Source organism: Dasypus novemcinctus, chromosome 9, assembly GCF_030445035.2.
Source record: "Dasypus novemcinctus isolate mDasNov1 chromosome 9, mDasNov1.1.hap2, whole genome shotgun sequence".
Classification (NCBI taxonomy): domain Eukaryota; kingdom Metazoa; phylum Chordata; class Mammalia; order Cingulata; family Dasypodidae; genus Dasypus; species Dasypus novemcinctus.
The window spans coordinates 50,596,326-50,615,043 of record NC_080681.1 but is presented as its reverse complement, the minus strand read 5'-3'; the positions used below and the strand labels follow the sequence as shown (position 1 = coordinate 50,615,043).

At 34.9% G+C, this 18,718-nt stretch overlaps 2 protein-coding genes and 1 long non-coding RNA gene across 46 annotated transcripts in view; 1 reads left to right on the top strand and 2 right to left on the bottom strand.

The window, feature by feature from the left end:
* The window catches only part of ZZZ3 (zinc finger ZZ-type containing 3), a 113,484-nt gene extending 102,341 nt beyond the window's left edge, over positions 1 to 11,143 (bottom strand). For 4 of the 43 annotated variants that reach the window (XM_071217371.1, XM_071217336.1, XM_071217357.1 and 1 more), the window contains exon 1: positions 10,465 to 10,630. Coding sequence is in view for 2 of the 43 variants with exons in the window: in XM_058303339.1 (XP_058159322.1) it covers positions 10,465 to 10,847 (383 nt within the window). In the remaining 41 variants the exon portion in view is untranslated. Of the gene's footprint in view, positions 1 to 2,130; positions 2,176 to 4,854; positions 4,888 to 9,788; positions 9,924 to 10,079; positions 10,161 to 10,464 lie in introns of those variants that run through there. The other 39 variants (XM_071217341.1, XM_071217369.1, XM_071217360.1 and 36 more) reach the window with 28 other exon arrangements.
* Positions 10,489 to 11,754, top strand: LOC131279736 (uncharacterized). Its single transcript, XR_009187177.2, has 2 exons — positions 10,489 to 10,599; positions 11,678 to 11,754. It is a non-coding gene; the product is annotated as an uncharacterized lncRNA (long non-coding RNA).
* Positions 11,755 to 17,480: 5,726 nt separating this feature from the next.
* USP33 (ubiquitin specific peptidase 33) overlaps positions 17,481 to 18,718 on the bottom strand; it is a 60,568-nt gene continuing 59,330 nt past the window's right edge. For both annotated transcript variants that reach the window (XM_004472832.5, XM_004472830.5), the window contains exon 24: positions 17,481 to 18,568. In XM_004472832.5, coding sequence (XP_004472889.1) covers positions 18,411 to 18,568 — 158 coding nt within the window. In that variant the 3' untranslated portion in view covers positions 17,481 to 18,410. The remainder of the gene's footprint in view (positions 18,569 to 18,718) is intronic.

Here is an 18,718-nt window from a genome sequence, read left to right as displayed (position 1 = left end):
ATAAAGTTTTTAAAAATTCTTCTATAGCAGTCCTTCTCAATCTTCAATAGGCCTATGTATTGCCTGGGAATCTAGTGGTTTAATTTCCTGGCTGCTAAAGCAAATACCATATAGAGGGTTGGCTGAAATAAAAGGAATTTATTAGCTCACTGTTTTGAAGCCAAAAGTCAAGGCATCAGCAAGGATATGCTTTATCCTTCAACACTGTGGCATTCTGGAGCTGGCGGGTAGCAATCTTTAATCCTTGGCTTTTCCTTAAGATCACAATGCACTGGTAGTATCTTCTTTCTCTTCCGGCTGTTGACTTTCAGCTTCTGGTATGTGTGCAATTTCCTTTGCTTATAGGTCTTTAGCCTTATTGGATTAAGGTCCAGCCTCGTTCAGTTTTGGCACACATTAACGAATAACATCTTCAAAGGTCCTATTTACAAATGGGTTTACATTATAGGACAAGTGGCTGGGACTTCAAAATGCCTTTTTGGGGGAATTTGATTGAATTTCCAACATCTACATTAATTAAAATGAGATTGTGATTCAGTAGGTGTGGTGGTACCTGAGATTTGCATTTCTAATAAGCTCCCAGAGAGGTGCCAAAGGACCACACTTTTGTACTTCAAGGATCTAGGAAGAGCAGTGGTTCTCAAACTTTATTGTAGGTGGTTATGTAAAACATGTATTTCTGGGTTATATCTTCAGAGTTTGAGAGAATTTAAATTTGTAACACGTTCCCAAGTGATGCTATACTACTATTCCCAGGACCATATTATGAGTACTGACCAAGTTCTCAACTAAGATGTACATTATAATCACCTGTGTATCCCTTTTTCTTTTTTTTAAATGCTGGTACCTTAAATCACATCCAAGTACTGGTTCTCAAACTGTGGTCCCTTAACCTACTAAATCTAAAACTCCAGGGGCAGGGTACAGCAATCTGTTTAAAATAAAACCCAAGAAAACACCTTCTGGGTTATCATGATGCATGCTAAAGTTTGGAAAACTATCTGCCCATGTATGTGTCAAACCGGAAAATGACTACTTCACTAAGTACAAATAGCACTTATTCATATTTAAAGGTAACTGTGTAACTGCTAAAAATTCAATTACCCTCTTCTTCATTCTTTATAAGATAATGTTCTACTACAGCATTATGTTCCCCCAATTCAGACATCTAAAATTTCCAAACATTTTTTTAGAAATTAGGCTAAAACTTCACATACCATTTAATTACAATAACAAAAGCTCAGCAAATAAATAACTAGAGTCTGAAGTGTAGGTACATGATCCCCTTAAATTATTCTTGAATAAAATGATTCTTTTCAACGGCTCCAGGCCATTTATTATAATGACTGAAAAGTACCCAAAACTAGTTTATAAAAGAAATTAAGTGTATTTTCCAGGAATAATCATTGCATCAGCAAGAAAAATTATTTGCAGGGACATATTAATAAATCTTCCACTAATGCATTTCTTTAAAACTAAGTAAAATGGGAAGGGTAGAAAAGAACACACAAACTTACTATATTTACACTTCAAGTAAACCTGAAATGGGATACTAGGCAAGCTTCAAACTTCTAAACTGATTCTCAATTTGTTAGTGGTCTATAATTTGATTTTATAATCTGCAAACCATAATGTTTTACTGCTCATAAATACAAAATAAATATTTTTAAAGTACAATGGCTTAAACATAAATTGGGACATTTTGGGAAGAATGGGGTTCACAACATTATCTGAAATAGAATGCTACACGGTGTCAAAAATTAGAAGAGGGAATCACTGCTTAAGGAATTCAAAGAATCAAAACAAAGTTGCCAAGTCACAGGCTCAAAATCCAAGTCATTATTACCGATTAAAATCTATACCAAACTTTCAAAACAGTTTTTAAGCGGGGGGGGGGGGGGGGGTGCTAAAGTACTGTTATAGGCCATCAATAAAGTATACCATTTGCCCAAATAGCTTTGAAACACAAAGAGAGTTTGCAACACAGTCTGATAGCAAAAGCCTTTCTTTAATAAATTTCACTCCTAAGGGTTCTTTTTTATTTTTTAAGCCACTAAAAAGAATTTATTGGGAAATGGGAGAAAGAATAGAGTCACCTAAGAAATGAGGGACAAAGACAGAAATACAAACCACAATTTGGTACAGGTTCCTCTAGGCAGAGAGCACTAAGGGTTCCTGAAAAACATGAATGCCATGAGAAAAATATGTAAGTCAAAGTGCTGAGATCTCCAAGTGTAAATTAGATTGAGTTTTAGGATTTCTCAGGTTATTCATATTAAAACAGAATGAAGACACAGTAACATGGTTCAAATCTCACAAACATAAGCCATGGCACCCCAAAGACTGTCAGCCAGTCAGAAGATACCCATCTGGGAGGAAGCAAGACATCTAGCCTCTAAACCGTGAGCCAGTAAATTCCCGCTGTTAAGCCAATTCATTGTATGGTATTTGTTTTAGCAGCCAAGAAAATCCAAAACAAACATTAAGTTTGTTTTCTAATAGGAAGTATACAAGAACAACAGGATCTATTTTCATTGAACTTCTGAACAAAAATAAGTAAATAAATATAAAAGGATAAATAGTGCTGGAATACAATTAGTAACTCCTATTTCCTAAACCCATTTAGAGCCGTTTCTCAAACTCAACACACCCCTTAGAGGAAAGCATAATTCAGGTAGGAACATAAGATATAAATTACATTCCAATCCCTTTAAATCTTATCCAAGCCAAGAGAGAAGGAACTCTTATCACATCAAGTTTCTTTTCTGCAATTCTTATGTGATCCCCAAGCAAACCATGCATTTTCAAAGATTTATTATGGTTTCAGGCTCACAAAGTTACTTAATCTGATTCTTCTTCCTAGAATTAATGTAATAACAGCAAACCCTAAACAACAGAAAATGTTCTTATTATTTAATAAAACAATGGCATTGGAGCCTTAGTATTAAAATATAAGTATATGTACCTCTTTTTTCTTACTTTAAGATCATGAGTAATTATTTCATAAAGATAAAACCCACAGCATCATAAATAATAACTTTCAATAGTAAAAATGCTCTACTTGGTGTGCATGTCCTTCATTCATACTCATGTGCAATTTCTTACATTATTCATTATTAATTTTCAGTAAATGCACTAACGCCATTTTAGTATTTGAAGGAATGTACTGCAACTCTGTAACTTGAACCCTAAAAATACTAATTAGCACTTTCTCAAAGTATTAGAGGCATATGATGTCAAGTTGTATATTACAGTTTAAAAAAGGAAATATCTTAAGCTCACATCCTAAATTGATCTTAAAAGTGAACTTCTCCAATTTCACAAAATCTAAACTTATTTCACTCTTTATAACTCTAGCACTGTACTCTTCTTAATATGTTCATATTTTGCCTCAGCTCAGGAGAGGACAAACAGCTTCATTCAGTAATATTAAATTCTGGGGTATGAGAAAATAATTCAAATTTTGGCCGACAAGAAAACGAACTACAAAACATTGTTTTGCAAAGAATGAGTTTTATTATCCTCAACTTACAAAGTGTTCTTAAAAAATCAAGGAAAACACAACCTTGGGCAAAAGATATTAAATATGCCATAAGAATCATCTAAAAAATAGTAGTAATATTTTTTAAGTTTGATATAAACAGTATAAAATATAAACACTGAAAATGTAAAAACAAATATAATAAAACAATTAGAAAATAAAGAATTATTTAATAAGCAAGAGTTGAGAGAGCTACCAATTTGGAATTTAGATTCTCATTTCACACCAACGCCAAATGAGGTAAACAGTTAAATTTACTTAAATCTAACTTAGAAAAACTAAAAAAACATAAAAAAAACAAAAAAAAACCCACAGAGTTAAATCAGCATTGTTAATTTATTACATTTTAGAGGAAGGGGACTTTATAAGGTCAGACGTAGAAAAAGTATTCTAAGTGTTATTTATTACATTTCTGCGGAGGAATTTCATAAGATCAGAGATAGAACAAAATTAGAAAATCAAGAGATTGTATTTTTAAGTTCTGTTTATCTCAAAAAATCACGAGAAATACATCTATTAAGCATAAAGTAATATTTCATCTCAGCAGTATCAGAGATGTTTTACACCCTATTCAAGTCGTAATTTTTATAAATATTTAATGATGAATAATATTTTAATGTTGACAGCCACTCCAATGGGAATATAAATTGATCCTTTTTGATAAATACTGTGGCAATGTTTCATGAGCCTTTAAAATGTTCCTAAAAGTCAATAATAGGAATATACTATAAAGAAATAATGCTATATACAGAAAACATCTTACGGATAAATATATTCTTTCACAGTTAATAACACATGGAAAAATTAGAATAAGGGAATAAGATGATACATTTACATTGAACGTTACACAACCATTTATAATGATGGTTATGAAGACTCATTGTAAGAATGGGAAAATGTAACCTAATGTTAGGTTAAAAAAGCAAAGCAGAACACAAAATTAAATGTATGGTTTATCCACAGTACATAAAACGTGTACTTTTCAATTATGGAAGAAATATATCAAAATGCTAATAATAGTTCTATTAATTCACAAAATTTACAGTCCTCAAGACAGCCTTTAAAATAATTAAAAATACACACATAGGGAAGCAGAGATGGCTCAAGCGATTGAGCTCCCACCTACCACATGGGAAGTCCTGGGTTTGGTTCCCAGTGCCTCCTAAAAAGACGACGAACAGACACAGAGAGCACACAGCAGAAGGACACGGTGAACGGACAGCAAGCGCAAACAACAATGGGGAGGGGGAATAAATAAATAAAATAAATCTGTTTAAAACACACACACACACACACACACGCTTTATACTTACTTGGGTCAAATACTATCTACCATCACTCCAGTACTGAAAAAAGCATAAGGTTTACATTAACATATTGAGAGGTTGAGAAAGCAAACAGATCAGCAAAAAATCCAATACAAAATGAAACATTTCTCATTTCCAGACATTCAGCTGGACTAAGGATGAACTCAACGTAAGAGTTCAAGACAACAGATATGAATCACAAGAACAGGTCATTTATTGAATCTAACGACCTGTTTTGAAAATTCCTTCATTAGCAAATTTGCCTATCTTAAGACAACTAGTTGTTTATATTGATATCCCATATTAAATGTTTTAATAAAGCTTTGCTTGGGAGGTAATCCCTTGGGGAAAAAAACAACAGAAAAATAAAAACAATAAAATAAAACAAAGGAAATTCCAAAAACAATAAGCAATGTTTTTATTTGGTATCATCAGATAAGGAGTTCTGTAAGTTTAATTTTCCAGAAAACTGGAACTTACTGCATTAATTAACAAATCTTTAAAAGTGTTTGATGTTTGGAAATGTTTATAACAGTATTTTCAAAAAACATCAATATCCTACTTCCTTAAACATAGTACATAGGATAAATTTCATTTATGATTAAGGTCATCATGTGATACATCAACCCCTATAATACTGTAATTCCCTCAGAAATTAATGATTACAGTACTATGTCTACATACAATGGCCATGGTTAATCTATTTTTTGATAGTTCTTCTTCCCTTGAAATAAGATGTACCTAACTCAATGGCTGACACTTTGTGGATTCTAATCTGTGGGCCAAAAATCAGATAACCCACCCTGTTGGGGCTGTAAAATTTGAAGTTACCGACTCCAGTAACAGTAGATTGCTTATTATTAATTTTCATTATTTAAGTTTATTATGCTTGCTTACAGTTATTTTGAAGACTCAGATACCTTTTTATGCCCAAAGATCTCCTATATTCTGAATGGCTAAGATTACCAGCACTCAATAAATGTTAGCTGAATTACTGACTCTAATTTGTAAGTACACTGGAATTTAAAAAACAACAATAGCAACTGAATGATTTGATTAATCAGAAGGTGATATTCTCTTCAGGTACGCCTACTCAATTCACATGTCTCTGACAAGACAAAAAAACTACCTGCATAAAGTAAAAACTGAAAAGAAAAGCAGAAAGAATTGAGGAGGACAAATTCAAATAAAATAGCAGAGTCAATACTTAAGATGTGGGGAAATATATACTCATTTTATAAGGTATAACTACAGTGATTATTAACTACAGTGATTATTAATAGAGAAATTGCACCACAGTGTATACCATCTCTACATTAAACACTACTTTAAAAAGCAGTCTTTATTCCAGCAAATATTCTTCATGGATAATTCCAAATTGAATTTTCTTATGGAATGAGACAGGTTTTTTTTTTAATGCCCATCAACACACACATTTCTCTCTACTAAAAATCTTTACGTTTCACTAATATTTTTGGTCATTTACTACAATCACTTTTAGAACTTATGCAGGAAGAGATAAGATATAAAATTTATATTCATGATATAATTAATATTAAGCCAAAGTACTGCTCTGTATAATTTACAAAGTTATAGGTCTTTGTAAATTAGTATTTGTGTGTCAGACCATAAGAAAAAGTCCAAAAGACAAATCTGTATTATATTATCACTGGAACTAACTTCTTATGATTGCTGAAGCTCATTAACTCACCTATGACAATAATTGATAAAAAGAAAAAAAGTTTGGGTTATTTAAATTTTCTTCAAGCAGGCACAAATCACATATACATTTCTCCTCTTCCTTTAATTTCTTAGTATGTATTTACCAAATACTGTAAATAATTTAAGTGTTCATAAAAGACTGGTAATTTCCAAGACTTGCTACCCAAAACCAGTTATAAAGCCAAGGTATTAAGAGCAAAAAACATGCTATTGCACAGATTAGATGCACAAATGGATTACTTAAGGCCCAATTACCAAGTAAACTTTGTAGATCACTTTGCAAAGGCCATTCTAGAAGAACAATCTTTGAAGCCATTCATCATTGTCATCATTTCCTACTTCTAACACAATAATTATTCAAGTTTTTTTAAAAACAAAAAAGACGTAAGACCCAGCAATTCCACTTCTATGTATATACCTAAAAGAATTAAAACAAAAACTTATCTGTACACCAAAGTTCATAGCAGCATTATTCACAATAGCCAAAAGGTGGAAACAATCCAAGTGTCCAACAACGAATGAAAAGAAAAACAAAATGTGGTATATACATACATCAGATTATTACACTGTTTAAAAAAAAAAAAAAAAATGAAGTCTGACACATGCCTGATGGATGAATTTTGAAATAATTGTTAAGTGCAATAAGTCAGATGCAATAGGACAAACACTGTATAATTCCACCTATATATTTAGAATAAAAATTCAAAGACAGAAAATAGATGAGAGCTGGGATTTGGGGGTTGGGGGGTATTTGCTTACTTAATAGGCAGTATCTGTTTTGTATTATGAAAAAGTTTTAGCATTGGATGGTGGTGATGGTAACACAACATTGTAAACGTAATTAATACCACTCATTTTAAAAATGGGTAATTGTGTAATATATATGTTACTACCATTTTTTAAAGAAAGTTATTTAGTGAATGGGCGTTACCTAAGTATTCACCAAGTTTTAATTAGTTATTGACTTAAGTTGTTGACTCTTTTAAATGGTTGATATCAAGCAATTTTGGGGTGGAATGCACAACTGTCTAAAAAAATTATTTAAAAAGAAAAAAAATTGCCTTAATAGTGATTCCAAATTTTGGGAAACTTACCTTCCCACCATCATGAACCTGCCTATTCTTGTACCTAGACTTTATAAACCTTTGACATTCCTCTCTTCTCTGCAACTTTTCTAAGCCCATTTCCACAACAACCCACACAACCACAAGTCTACTTTTCCTCTTACCCACATTACATCTCTAAACAAACATTTCTACTTTTCAATGTTCCCACTTTCACTGTTTAAAGAGACAATCTGCCCATAAAGATGGACACTTTTTTTGTATGACAAGTCTGATAAATAATATTGCTGGGAGGTTTTGAAAAAATATATACCAAAAAAATGACAATCACAAAATAACTGTTGCTTAGCAACTTCTGAGTTTATTTCTGTTTGTATTAACTACTGTTTCATCTACCACTCTCCAGTTGAGTCCATTAATTTGCATGGTTAGAACTATTAAGACTTTAATTGAGCTGATAAACCTTAAAAACTTCTGGAAAACTCTGATACACATATGTGGGTTACACTTTAGAATATATAAGTAATATAATGCATAAATATGTAAACATATAAAATTTAAAATATTAAACAAAATATACAAAACTCAAGCAATAAAACATTTATCCCATTAAATTCTGTTTTATGTGGTCTTTCTGTGCAAAACTACCAGCATACACCAACTTAAACTTTGTTGTGGACTTAAAATGTCACATTCATTTCTGCAATTTCACTTGGTTCTTTTATTTTTAGGCATATGTCAATACTATGATAAAAGTGGCTTGCAAGACACAAAGGTTGCTGTGAGTCATCACTAACTAAAAAATAATGCCAGCATTCGAGATATTTTCACAAGACTACTAAAAAATCAGAACAAAGAAATAAAAATTGCTTTTTATCTAAGCAGGTATGCATGCATGAGTCCAGAAAATAAACATATAACATTAAATAAAAATGAGTAGAAAAACACCTCATTTTACTGGTTGCTAACGTTGTGGTAGTATATAATAAAATAACACACACACCCCAGTTTTCTTCCCTTTCATTAAAAAATGAAAAAATATCTGGAATAATAAACAGCAACCACCAAAACTGTGCTACTTAGGGAAAGAACTTTAAGACTGAGAAAGAAAAATTTGGTGTTAGAATGTAGCAGGGAGCTTTTTACTCTATATATTTCTCTGTATTAAGTGTAGAGGCAAACATTACTTTAGTAGTTTAAAAAAAAAATTATGAATGGATTACCCAGATACCGCTTTAGATTTGTAATTATGTCCCCACTCTCAATACTAAATAAATTCCAAACCTTGCTCAAGAATATGGAAAGGTAGAATGTAAATTCATTCATAAAACACTGGAACGTAAGAAAGAAAGAAATATCAACCTCACTCAAAGAAAAATTGAACTCAATACTCAAGTTTATGAAGAGAAGTCATTTTGTTTTTATTTTAAAATTTGAGCTAAAACATTCCGCTATTACTTAAACATGCACCCTAAAATAGCCAACCCTTAAACATCAAAGACGGTAACTTCAGTAATAGTAATTAAAACTATAAGTAATTATCGATAATTACGAGTTAACAGACATGTACAAAAAGATTGAAAGAACTATTTTATTCTGACATCAAATATTGTGAGAGAAAAGATCCCTCCAAATACTGCCAAAAGTTGTTCTAAATACAAAGTTAAGTTACCAGGATGAGAAGTTATCAATGGCCAAATAAATGGGAGTAAATGATGCCCAAAGAAAAGTGGTGGAAAACGTTGTTTTAAACATTTTAGAATAGCGGTGGAGAAAGGTGTTGCAGCAGAAACAAGCGACAGAACGTTAGCAAATCTGGAATACTTCAGAAAAAGGCAACGAGGGGGAAACACTGACAGGAATGTTCGAAAGCAAGAGGAAGGGTATGCAATGGTATCTTCACGTCTGCGCAAACGCGGCTCTGAACTTGGAGTATGTGGAACGGAGGTGGAACTATAACTGCTCCGGGTAGAAGGAGCCCAGGCTCAGGGGAGCAAACGCTTCTGCAGGTGGCGGAGCGCCCGCAGGAGGGTGGGGAGGAAGACCGTGTCGCCTCAATGGGCACTATACTCCCTTCCAGTCTAGAGGAGGCTGACACAGCACGTCTCCCGGCACCAAGAGGCACTCGCCCCAGGCCCCTCCCTAACCACTTGCCTTGTAGAAAGAGTTGCGAGTCCCAGGCCCCCGGAACCCAAGGCTCCGCCATCCAGGACAACTGCTTCTGCCAAGGTCCCGCGAGAATCCGGAGGATCTCGCGATACAATCCCACTAGCATCTCGCGAGTTTCATCTGAAGACAACATGGCGGTTCAGAAAATCAGTATTTTGAAACTTAAAAGTGCTTAATTAGCGGACTGGAAAAAATGTAGCAAAAGGAGGAAGTCTTATCATTAAAAGGATATCTCTTATCCCGTTCCTCTAAGCAAGAAGAAAAACAGCAACCAACCCTAAAACCTCCAACAACCACGACTATACTAAACAGCGCACCCCTCGGCTTCAGTCTCCTTCTCGGAGTGTCACGTGGAAACGGATTCTCGGCGTGCCCATCACGTGGGCTGGGACACAGCGAGCGCGCGCCCGTCACCCTTCCAAAAGCCTTCCCCGCCCCCCCTTAGCCCGCGCACACGTGCGCGCGCACCTCCGCCCCACGTGGGGGCTTCGCTATTGCCGCCGCTGCAGCCTCCTCGAGCCCACCCCCTCCTGGTACTCAGCTCCAAACCGGGTCCCAGATCCGATCGCCGACCGGGCCCCCTCCCACATCCCCTCCCACATCCCCTCCCTTCTCCCTACTGCGCGTCTGGCCCCGCCACGTGCCCCGACCGCCTGCTCACCTTTCGCACGGGGCGGGACGCCGCGGGTCACTTGAAGAGGCGCAGTTGTCGTGGCCTCTCTCCGCCCCCGCCGCGGCACTTTCTAGGGCGGCCGCCGCCGCAGGAAGCTCGACAGCGGCGCCGCGGCGCTTCCAGGTGGGTCCCCGCCTCTCACTCCTGCCACTTCCCGCAGCACCAGCGACTCCTTCCGGTCCCCTCCTTTCTCTTCTTCGCGGGGACTGGCGAGCGAGGACCGTTGCAGGCGCGCTCACTACACCGCCTGCTGGTAACCGAGCCCCGTGCAGCGACCCGGCCTGCTGACTGGGGGCCGCCGTTGCTCGCTTCTGCAAACCGCTTCCGCCCCCAGGCGAGGGGCGATCTTCTGATGACTGGGTCTTGTCCATCCCCGGCGACGGTCTATCTGAACCCTACCCATGAAGGAAAGGCGTGCCCATAGCTCCGCTTTTGGAAATCCGCTTCATCTTGTCCTTTGTAGCCTCTCCAGAGTATTTGTAAACTCCAGTTCCTTTAGCAAGGTTGTCTCACGCTAGGGAAATGTCCAGTTGTATATTATATACGCTCCTGCCTATCACATCTCCTCCTCCATGGCCCCTTGCTCACGCCTCTGGCTTTACAGCTGTTCCTACTGCACGCAAGCTCGATCCACTTCAGGCCTTTGCGCTTACTGTTCCCTCTGGCTGGACTACTTCCCCTAGATTTCTTTTAACTCGTTCGATGCACATTTCAGTCCCATATCACAGATATGCCAAACATAGCACACTTGTTCTTTGTCTTACTCCTTATCCTGCTTTTATTTCTTCATAATAGTTCACTTCCAGACCTTATTTATTTGTCGATCTCCTCACCACCAATAAAGTAAGATCCTTAAAGACTGGGATGTAAGTCACTTTTGCTCATTGTTAAATCCCCAGCGCTCAAACCGTGACTGGCACAAAGCAGTGCTCAATACTCTATCAAAGCGAGTCAATCAACTATATTGAGCATGCAGAAAAATAAAGCCCAATAGTCATTGATGAAGATAATCCCATTTGGTTGATAGTACCATTGAAAACCTTACCGTTTCTGAGCTGTGGGAAAGTTGAACTAAATCTTTCTTTCCTGTATGTATTGGATATTATGTTCCAAAAATATCAAATCCAGTGGTGGAAGCCTTTGACTAAAAGTCTTCTGCAACAGTCAAGTACTACTTTTTGTCTTTTGTTTCCCTTTTCAGGTCTTCGAAAAAAAATTTTTCCAGGCAAATGGATATGTCGTCTTTTATGTTGCTAATAAAAGTTATTAAACAATTAATATGACTTTTTGTTTAAATTGAGAGTTCAACTCAGAGTAACATCTTTGAAACAAAGATATATTGTTGTATTGACAAGCCTTTATTGAACCTACTTGGTGCCAAGCCCTATAGGAAGACTAGAGATACAAAAATAAACACAAGGTTTCTCCAACTTGCTCTATGGGCTTGTAAAGCTAATTTCTATGTAAAATAATGATAACAACCATCTTTCATTGAGTACTATGTTCCAGGCAATATGCTATGTGCTTTTTATACATTTTGTACTTTTGGCTTCTAACAATCTTATAAGATCCTATTTGTGGTGGACAGTAAGATGTACTGCTCAGATCCCCCTTCAGGAATGAAGGACTTAATATCCCAATCGAAAAGCTGGCTACATCCAATGACTGATCAAAGCAGTGATGGGGTAGGAGGGGCTGAGCTCTTTTGTCAACTTGGGAACTATTTTGATAAATAATTCCATCGTTACAACACTGTTAGGTCAGCTGAGGCATTCCATTAACCTGCATGGCAGCTTGACTTCACCCTTTCCCAAACTGAACTTGCCCCCCTCCCACAGATGATGAATTTCCTGCATATTTATCATATAAGATTCTGCTTCTTGGGGAACCCAGTCTGTAACGTTATTTTTCTGATTGAGGAATATCACATTTTTCCAAGGGAAAAAAGAAAAAAAAAAAAAAAAGACTTCCTACCTGAGGGAATTAGATGAATAATGGATTATGGGAGTATCAGGGAGAAACTATAACTCTAAAAAGAGAACCCATCAAAGGGACTTAAGCATAGGCAATCACATGACCTGATTTACATTTTTTAAAAGATTCTCTCAGGCTGCATTATGGAAAATGAACATGAGAGTGAGACAAGTAATGTACAAACACCATTTAAGAACTACTGCAGGGAAGCAGATGTGGCTCAACTGTCCACCTACATGTAAATATCCCAAAAGTTAAAGAATCATTATTATATTTTAAGGGAGAATGATTTTATCAGAATGGTAATTTTGATTAAAAGCTTCTTTAGAGGTAGACAAGACCAGTGACAGAAAAATTATTTAAGAGTATTGTAGGAAGATGGCAGAGCAGAAAGCTCCAGGAACCAGTTCCTCCACCAAAACAACTATTGAACTGACAGGAACTGTCTGAATTAGCTACTTTGAAACTCCAGAGGCTAGTGAAATACTGTGCAAAATCCACCAAAGAACCGGAGGAAGAAGTTGTGGTACAAAAAATGTAAAACAATGAATGAAAACAACTGCCAAGCAATCATTTTATATCCAACAAGACTTTCTTTCAAAAATAAGGGAGAGATTAAAAACATTTCCAGATAAATGCTCAGAGGGTTCATTACCACTAGATTTGCCCTACATCCAGTACTAAAGGAAGCTTTTCAGACTGAAAGGACATAGTAGATCAAAGTAGCATTAAAAAATTAAGACTCTGGTAAAGGTAACCATATGAGTACTTATAAATGCCAGTACTATTCTATTTTTGTTACGTAACTCCACTTTATATCCTACAAATGCCAAAATGAAAATGCACCAAAAAAACGATAAATCTAGGTTTTTGGCCATACAGTGTACAAAGATATAAGTGGTAACAAGTATACCCAAAAAAAAGGTGGAGACCTATATGATGTTATGCATGTTTTGAAAGTTCACAACTTTTATACTATACACTTGTTTAAGTATGAATTACATGCTTCAATAAATTTTTAAAAAGAAAGGTGGAGAACAGAGGGGGACAGGAAAAGTACAGCTGCAGAATACCAAAATTAAGTGATATAAAACCAAATATAATTGTTATATATTTAGGATGTTAAATTTTAACCTCATGGTAACCAAAGGAAAATTAATGAAAAATATAGATAGAAATGCAAATGCATAAAAAGTTATGATAAATTGATGGTATTGGACATACACAGTACAAAGATATGATTTGTAACAAGTAACAAAAATAGGTGGACAGAAACAGAGCTGGAGGAACAGTGTATGTGTATGCTACTGGAAGATAGGTTGGTATCAAAGCAAACATGACTGTTACATATTTAGGATGTTAAGTTTTAACTCCATGGTAACCACAAGGAAACTATATGAAAAATACATTCAGAAAGTAATGGGAAAGGATTCAAAATGGTACAAAACAAAAAAATATTAAGTATGAAAGCACACATTAATGAAAGAATTCAGAGCCAGAAAAGGCATAAGATGTGCCAAGACAAAATAGCAAAATGGCAAAAGTACTGAATTATCAGTAATAACTTTAAATAAATGTAAATGGGTTAAACTCTCCAATCAAAAGGCAGAGATTGGCAGAGCAGATTAAAAAAGCTTGACCTAGGGAAGCAGATGTGACTCAAGCAACTGAGCTTCTACCTATCACATGGGAGGTCTGAGTTCAGATCCTGGTGCCTCCTGGAAGAATCAAGCAAGACTGGCCCAACAGGCTGGAATGGTGAGCTGATGCAACAAGATGACACAGTGAGATGACGCCATCAAAAGACATAGCAAGGAAACATAAGGAGAGAACAACAAAGCAGGAAATGGAGGTGGCTCTTGTGATTAGGTGCCTCCCTCCACATGGGAGGCCGGGGGTTTGGTTCCCAGTGCCTCCTAGAAAGAGAAGACATAACAAATGGACATAGTAAATGCAAACAATGGGGGGGTGAGGGGCGGGAGGAGGAATGAATAAAATAAATCTTTTTTTTAAAAAAAGCATGACCCAACTGTATGCTATTTGTAAAAGCATATAGATTTAAAGACACAAGTAGATTCAAAGATATAAGTAGATTGAAAGTGAAAGATTGGAAAAAAATATACCATGCAGGTAGTTTCCAAAAGAAAGCTATGGTAGCTATACTAGTATCAGATAAAATATAGTTTAAGCAAAAAACTGTTAAAAGGGACAAAGAAAGTTATTATATACTGATAAGTGGGTCAATTCAACAAGATGACATAAAAATTATAAATATATATGCACCTAAGAGCAGAGTCCCAAAGTATATGTTGCAAATACTGACAATTTTGAAGGGAAGAAAAAGACAATTCTACATTTAACAGTAGATTTCAATACACCACTTAAAATAATAGATAGAACATCTAGACAGAAGATCAATAAGGAAATAGAAGACAAATAATATTCTAAACCAGTTAATAGACCTATATAGAACACTTCGCCCAAAGAGCAAAATACACAGTCTTCACTAGTGAACACAAATCATTCTTCAGGACAGACCATATCTTAGGCCACAAGCCAAGTCTGAATAAATTCAAAAATATTGAAATCACACAATATATCTTCTCTGGTCACAGTGGAATAAAGCTGGAAATCAGCAGGAGAAATGGAAAGTTCATGAAATAGTGAAAATTAAGTAATATAATCTTAAATGACAAATGGCTCAAAGAAGAAATCACAAGGTAAATTACGAAATATCCTGAGGTTAATAAAAATGAAAACAAAATTTATGGGAAATAGCAAAGGCACTGCTGAAAAGGAAACTTATAGCTCTAAATGCTTACCATAAAAAACACGTAAAACCTCACATCAGAGATCTAACCTAAAAACTGGAGGATCTAGAAAAAGAAGAGCAAACTAAACCCAAAGTGACCTGAAGGAAGGAAATAACAAAGATTGTAGAGTGGAAATAAATGAAATAGAAAATTTTAAAATAATAGAATCAACAAAACCAAAAGTTGGTTCTTTGAAAAGATCAATAAAATAAAAAAATCTTTAGCTAGACTGACAAAGAGAAAAGACAAATAACTAAAATCAGAAATGAAAAGGTAGACATTACTACTGAACCTGCTGAAATAAAAAGGACAATAAGAGGATACAAGCACAACTGTATCCTAACCAACTAGATAACTTAGATGAAATGGACAAATTCCTAAAAAAACACAAACTACCTACAGTGACTCAAGTATTAATAGAAATTTCAACAAACCAATAACTAGTAAAGAGATTGAACGTGTAATTTTAAAAATCTCCCAACAAAGAAAAGCCCAGAACCAGATGTTTTCACAGGGAAATTTAACCAAACATTTCAAGAATAATTAAGTATATCCTGCTCAAAGTCTTCCAAAAGTTGAGGAAGAGGGAATACTCCCTAACTCAATCTATGAGGCCAACATCACCTTTAAACCAAAATCAGATAAAGATACCACAAAAAAACGATAGGCCAATCAATATAGATGCAAAAATCCTCAAGAAAATACTAGCACAAATCCAACAGTACATCAAAACAATTATACACCATGATCAAGTGGGATTTATCCCAGGTAGGAAAGGGTGGTTCAACACACGACTGAAAGCTTTCCTTATAAGAACAGGAACAAGACAAAGATACCCACTGCCATCACTGTTATTAAACATTGTACTGAAGTTTTTGCTAGAGCAAATTAGGCAAGAGAAAGAAATAAAAAGGCATCCAAATTGGAAAGGAAGAGGTGAAACTTCTTCTATTTTGCAGATTACATGATCCTATATACAGAAAATCCTGAAAAAAACAAAGCTCCTAGAGTTAGTAAGTGAATTCAGCAAAGTGTCAGGGTACAAGATTAACACCCTAAAAATGAGTAGTGTCTATATACACAAGCAATGAACAATCAGAAAATATTAAAAAAACATTTAAAAAAAAAATTCCATAAACAATAGCAACTAAAAGAATCAAATATCTAGGAATAAACCTAACCAAGGATGTAAAGGACTTGTACACAGAAAACTACAAAACATTGCTAAAAGAAATCAAAGAACACCTAAATAAATGAAATGACATTCTGTGTTCATGGATTGGAAGACTAAATATTGTTAAGATGTCAATTCTACCCAATGCAATTTATAGATTCAATGCAAAATTCCAACAGCAAATCAAAAAGGCAATCATCAAATTTCAATGGAAGGGTAAGTGGCCTCAAATAGCTAAAGCCCTTTGGATAAAAGAACAAATCATGGAACTCACACTTCCTGTTTTAAAACTTTCTACAAAGCTACAGTAATCAAAATGTCATAGTACTGGCACAAAGACAAATACATAGACCAATGGAATCAAACTGAGAATATTTTTTTTTTATTTTGAAAAGTTTTTGTGATGGATGGTGGTATGGAAGCACATTTTGAATGTAATTCACACCACAAAATTATGTAATTGAATGTAACCAAAGGGAAAAATTTGGGGTATACATGTTGAATAAAAATTAAAGAAAAAAATCAGACTATACAGCACAAATAGTGAACCTTAATGGAAATTATGAACTATAGCTAATAGTAGAATTATAATAATATTGTTTTACCAATTGTAACAAAGGTACCACACTTATGCAAATTGTTAATATGGAAAATGGTGTGAGGGGGATATATGTTAAGTCTGTATTTTATGTACATTTTTGCAAATCTACTTCTCTAATTAAAACAAATTTAAAATTTTTATAAATAAATAATATCACTTAAAAATTCAAATAGGTCCTTTTTTTTTTTTTAGGAGGTACCAGGGATTGAACTTGGGACCTCATACATGGGAAGCAGGCAATCAACCTCTGAGCGGCACCCGCTCCCCACAAATCAGTCTTAAATGGCTGGTTATCCCATTAAATTTCGAAACATTAAATACAACACTAAATGATATATTATTTTGCATACTACTGATTAAGAAGTAACAAGAAGACACTAATTTTAACAAACTTTACACCCTTATCTTTAATGTTTATCAAATAAAGTCAACATCTAAGCTATAAGTTTTAAAATCATTTTTATTGAACTAATTTTAATAACATTGCTTTAGGTGGTGGCAGCTGTACCCAATCAAAACAAAGCCATCATGAATGCTATCAACATCCCCAAAGTAATCCGGTATGTTTTAATATTTTGAATATAATAAACTTTTGACATTGCATAATTAAGCCAAGTTGTAGTGCATACTGTACTATTCAAAAAATTGTTATGCATTTCATTAAAAAATCATTTTGTAAGTGGCTTCAGCTTTATTAACAATCTCATTGACACATTCCATACTTCATGCGCTCAACATAAAAAGTGACCTAAAACTAACTCTAAGGTTTTTTTTAAAACATACATTAATAATTTCTATTCAGGGTTACAGGAATTGAAGTTTAACCTTTTACAATATAAGAGACAATAAGTTACTGGTATATACTAACACAAATTCACCCATACTAAATATATCCTTGATACACTCAAAAAACCTATTTTGAAAATTTCAATATGCTAGTTTATATGCTGCAGTGCAAAAAAAAAAAAGTGACAGCCTAACATTTCCTGAGCTTTAAAAAATTAACAATTTTCTGACTTAGGATCTAGGATAACAAAAAAGTTTTCAACACAAAAGTATTTACACTACAAAGGATACTCTGGATGTGCATGTAGTACACAGATCAAAGATAATCTACTGATTACCAAAACCAACTCATCACAATTGTTCCTTCTTCAAAAATATTATATTGAAAGATCTTATGGTAAGTTATTTAGCATTAAATATACCAACCTGTAGTATATTATACATTTTAACATATTCTTCCATAATGCCCAGTAAAAGGGAATAAAAGGGATAAACAAAAATAAAGGAAATAATCATGCTTTCAGGAATGTTTTGCATGTGTATAAGACAGAGGGAGTGAAAATAATTTCTCATTGTGTCCTCAAAATTACAAAGCTCGAGTTTCTACTTCAATTTTTTCTTCTGTTTGCAGTATGTCAGGATCGACATGAACAACTGGAGGTCGTAGGATAACTTCAGGCCCACCACCATATATGGACTGTAGAAAATTCCATGTTTCTTCAGAAATTTGACCAGAATCTGCTCCTAAAATTATATGTATACAGAAAGAATATTTACAAACCTAGATTCATATTGTTTAAAGAAAGATACTAACACAGAATGACTAAAGCTTTCAAAATCTACTTCAGCATGAATCCTCTAGGGATAATTTAGAACATTTTGAGACTACCAGTC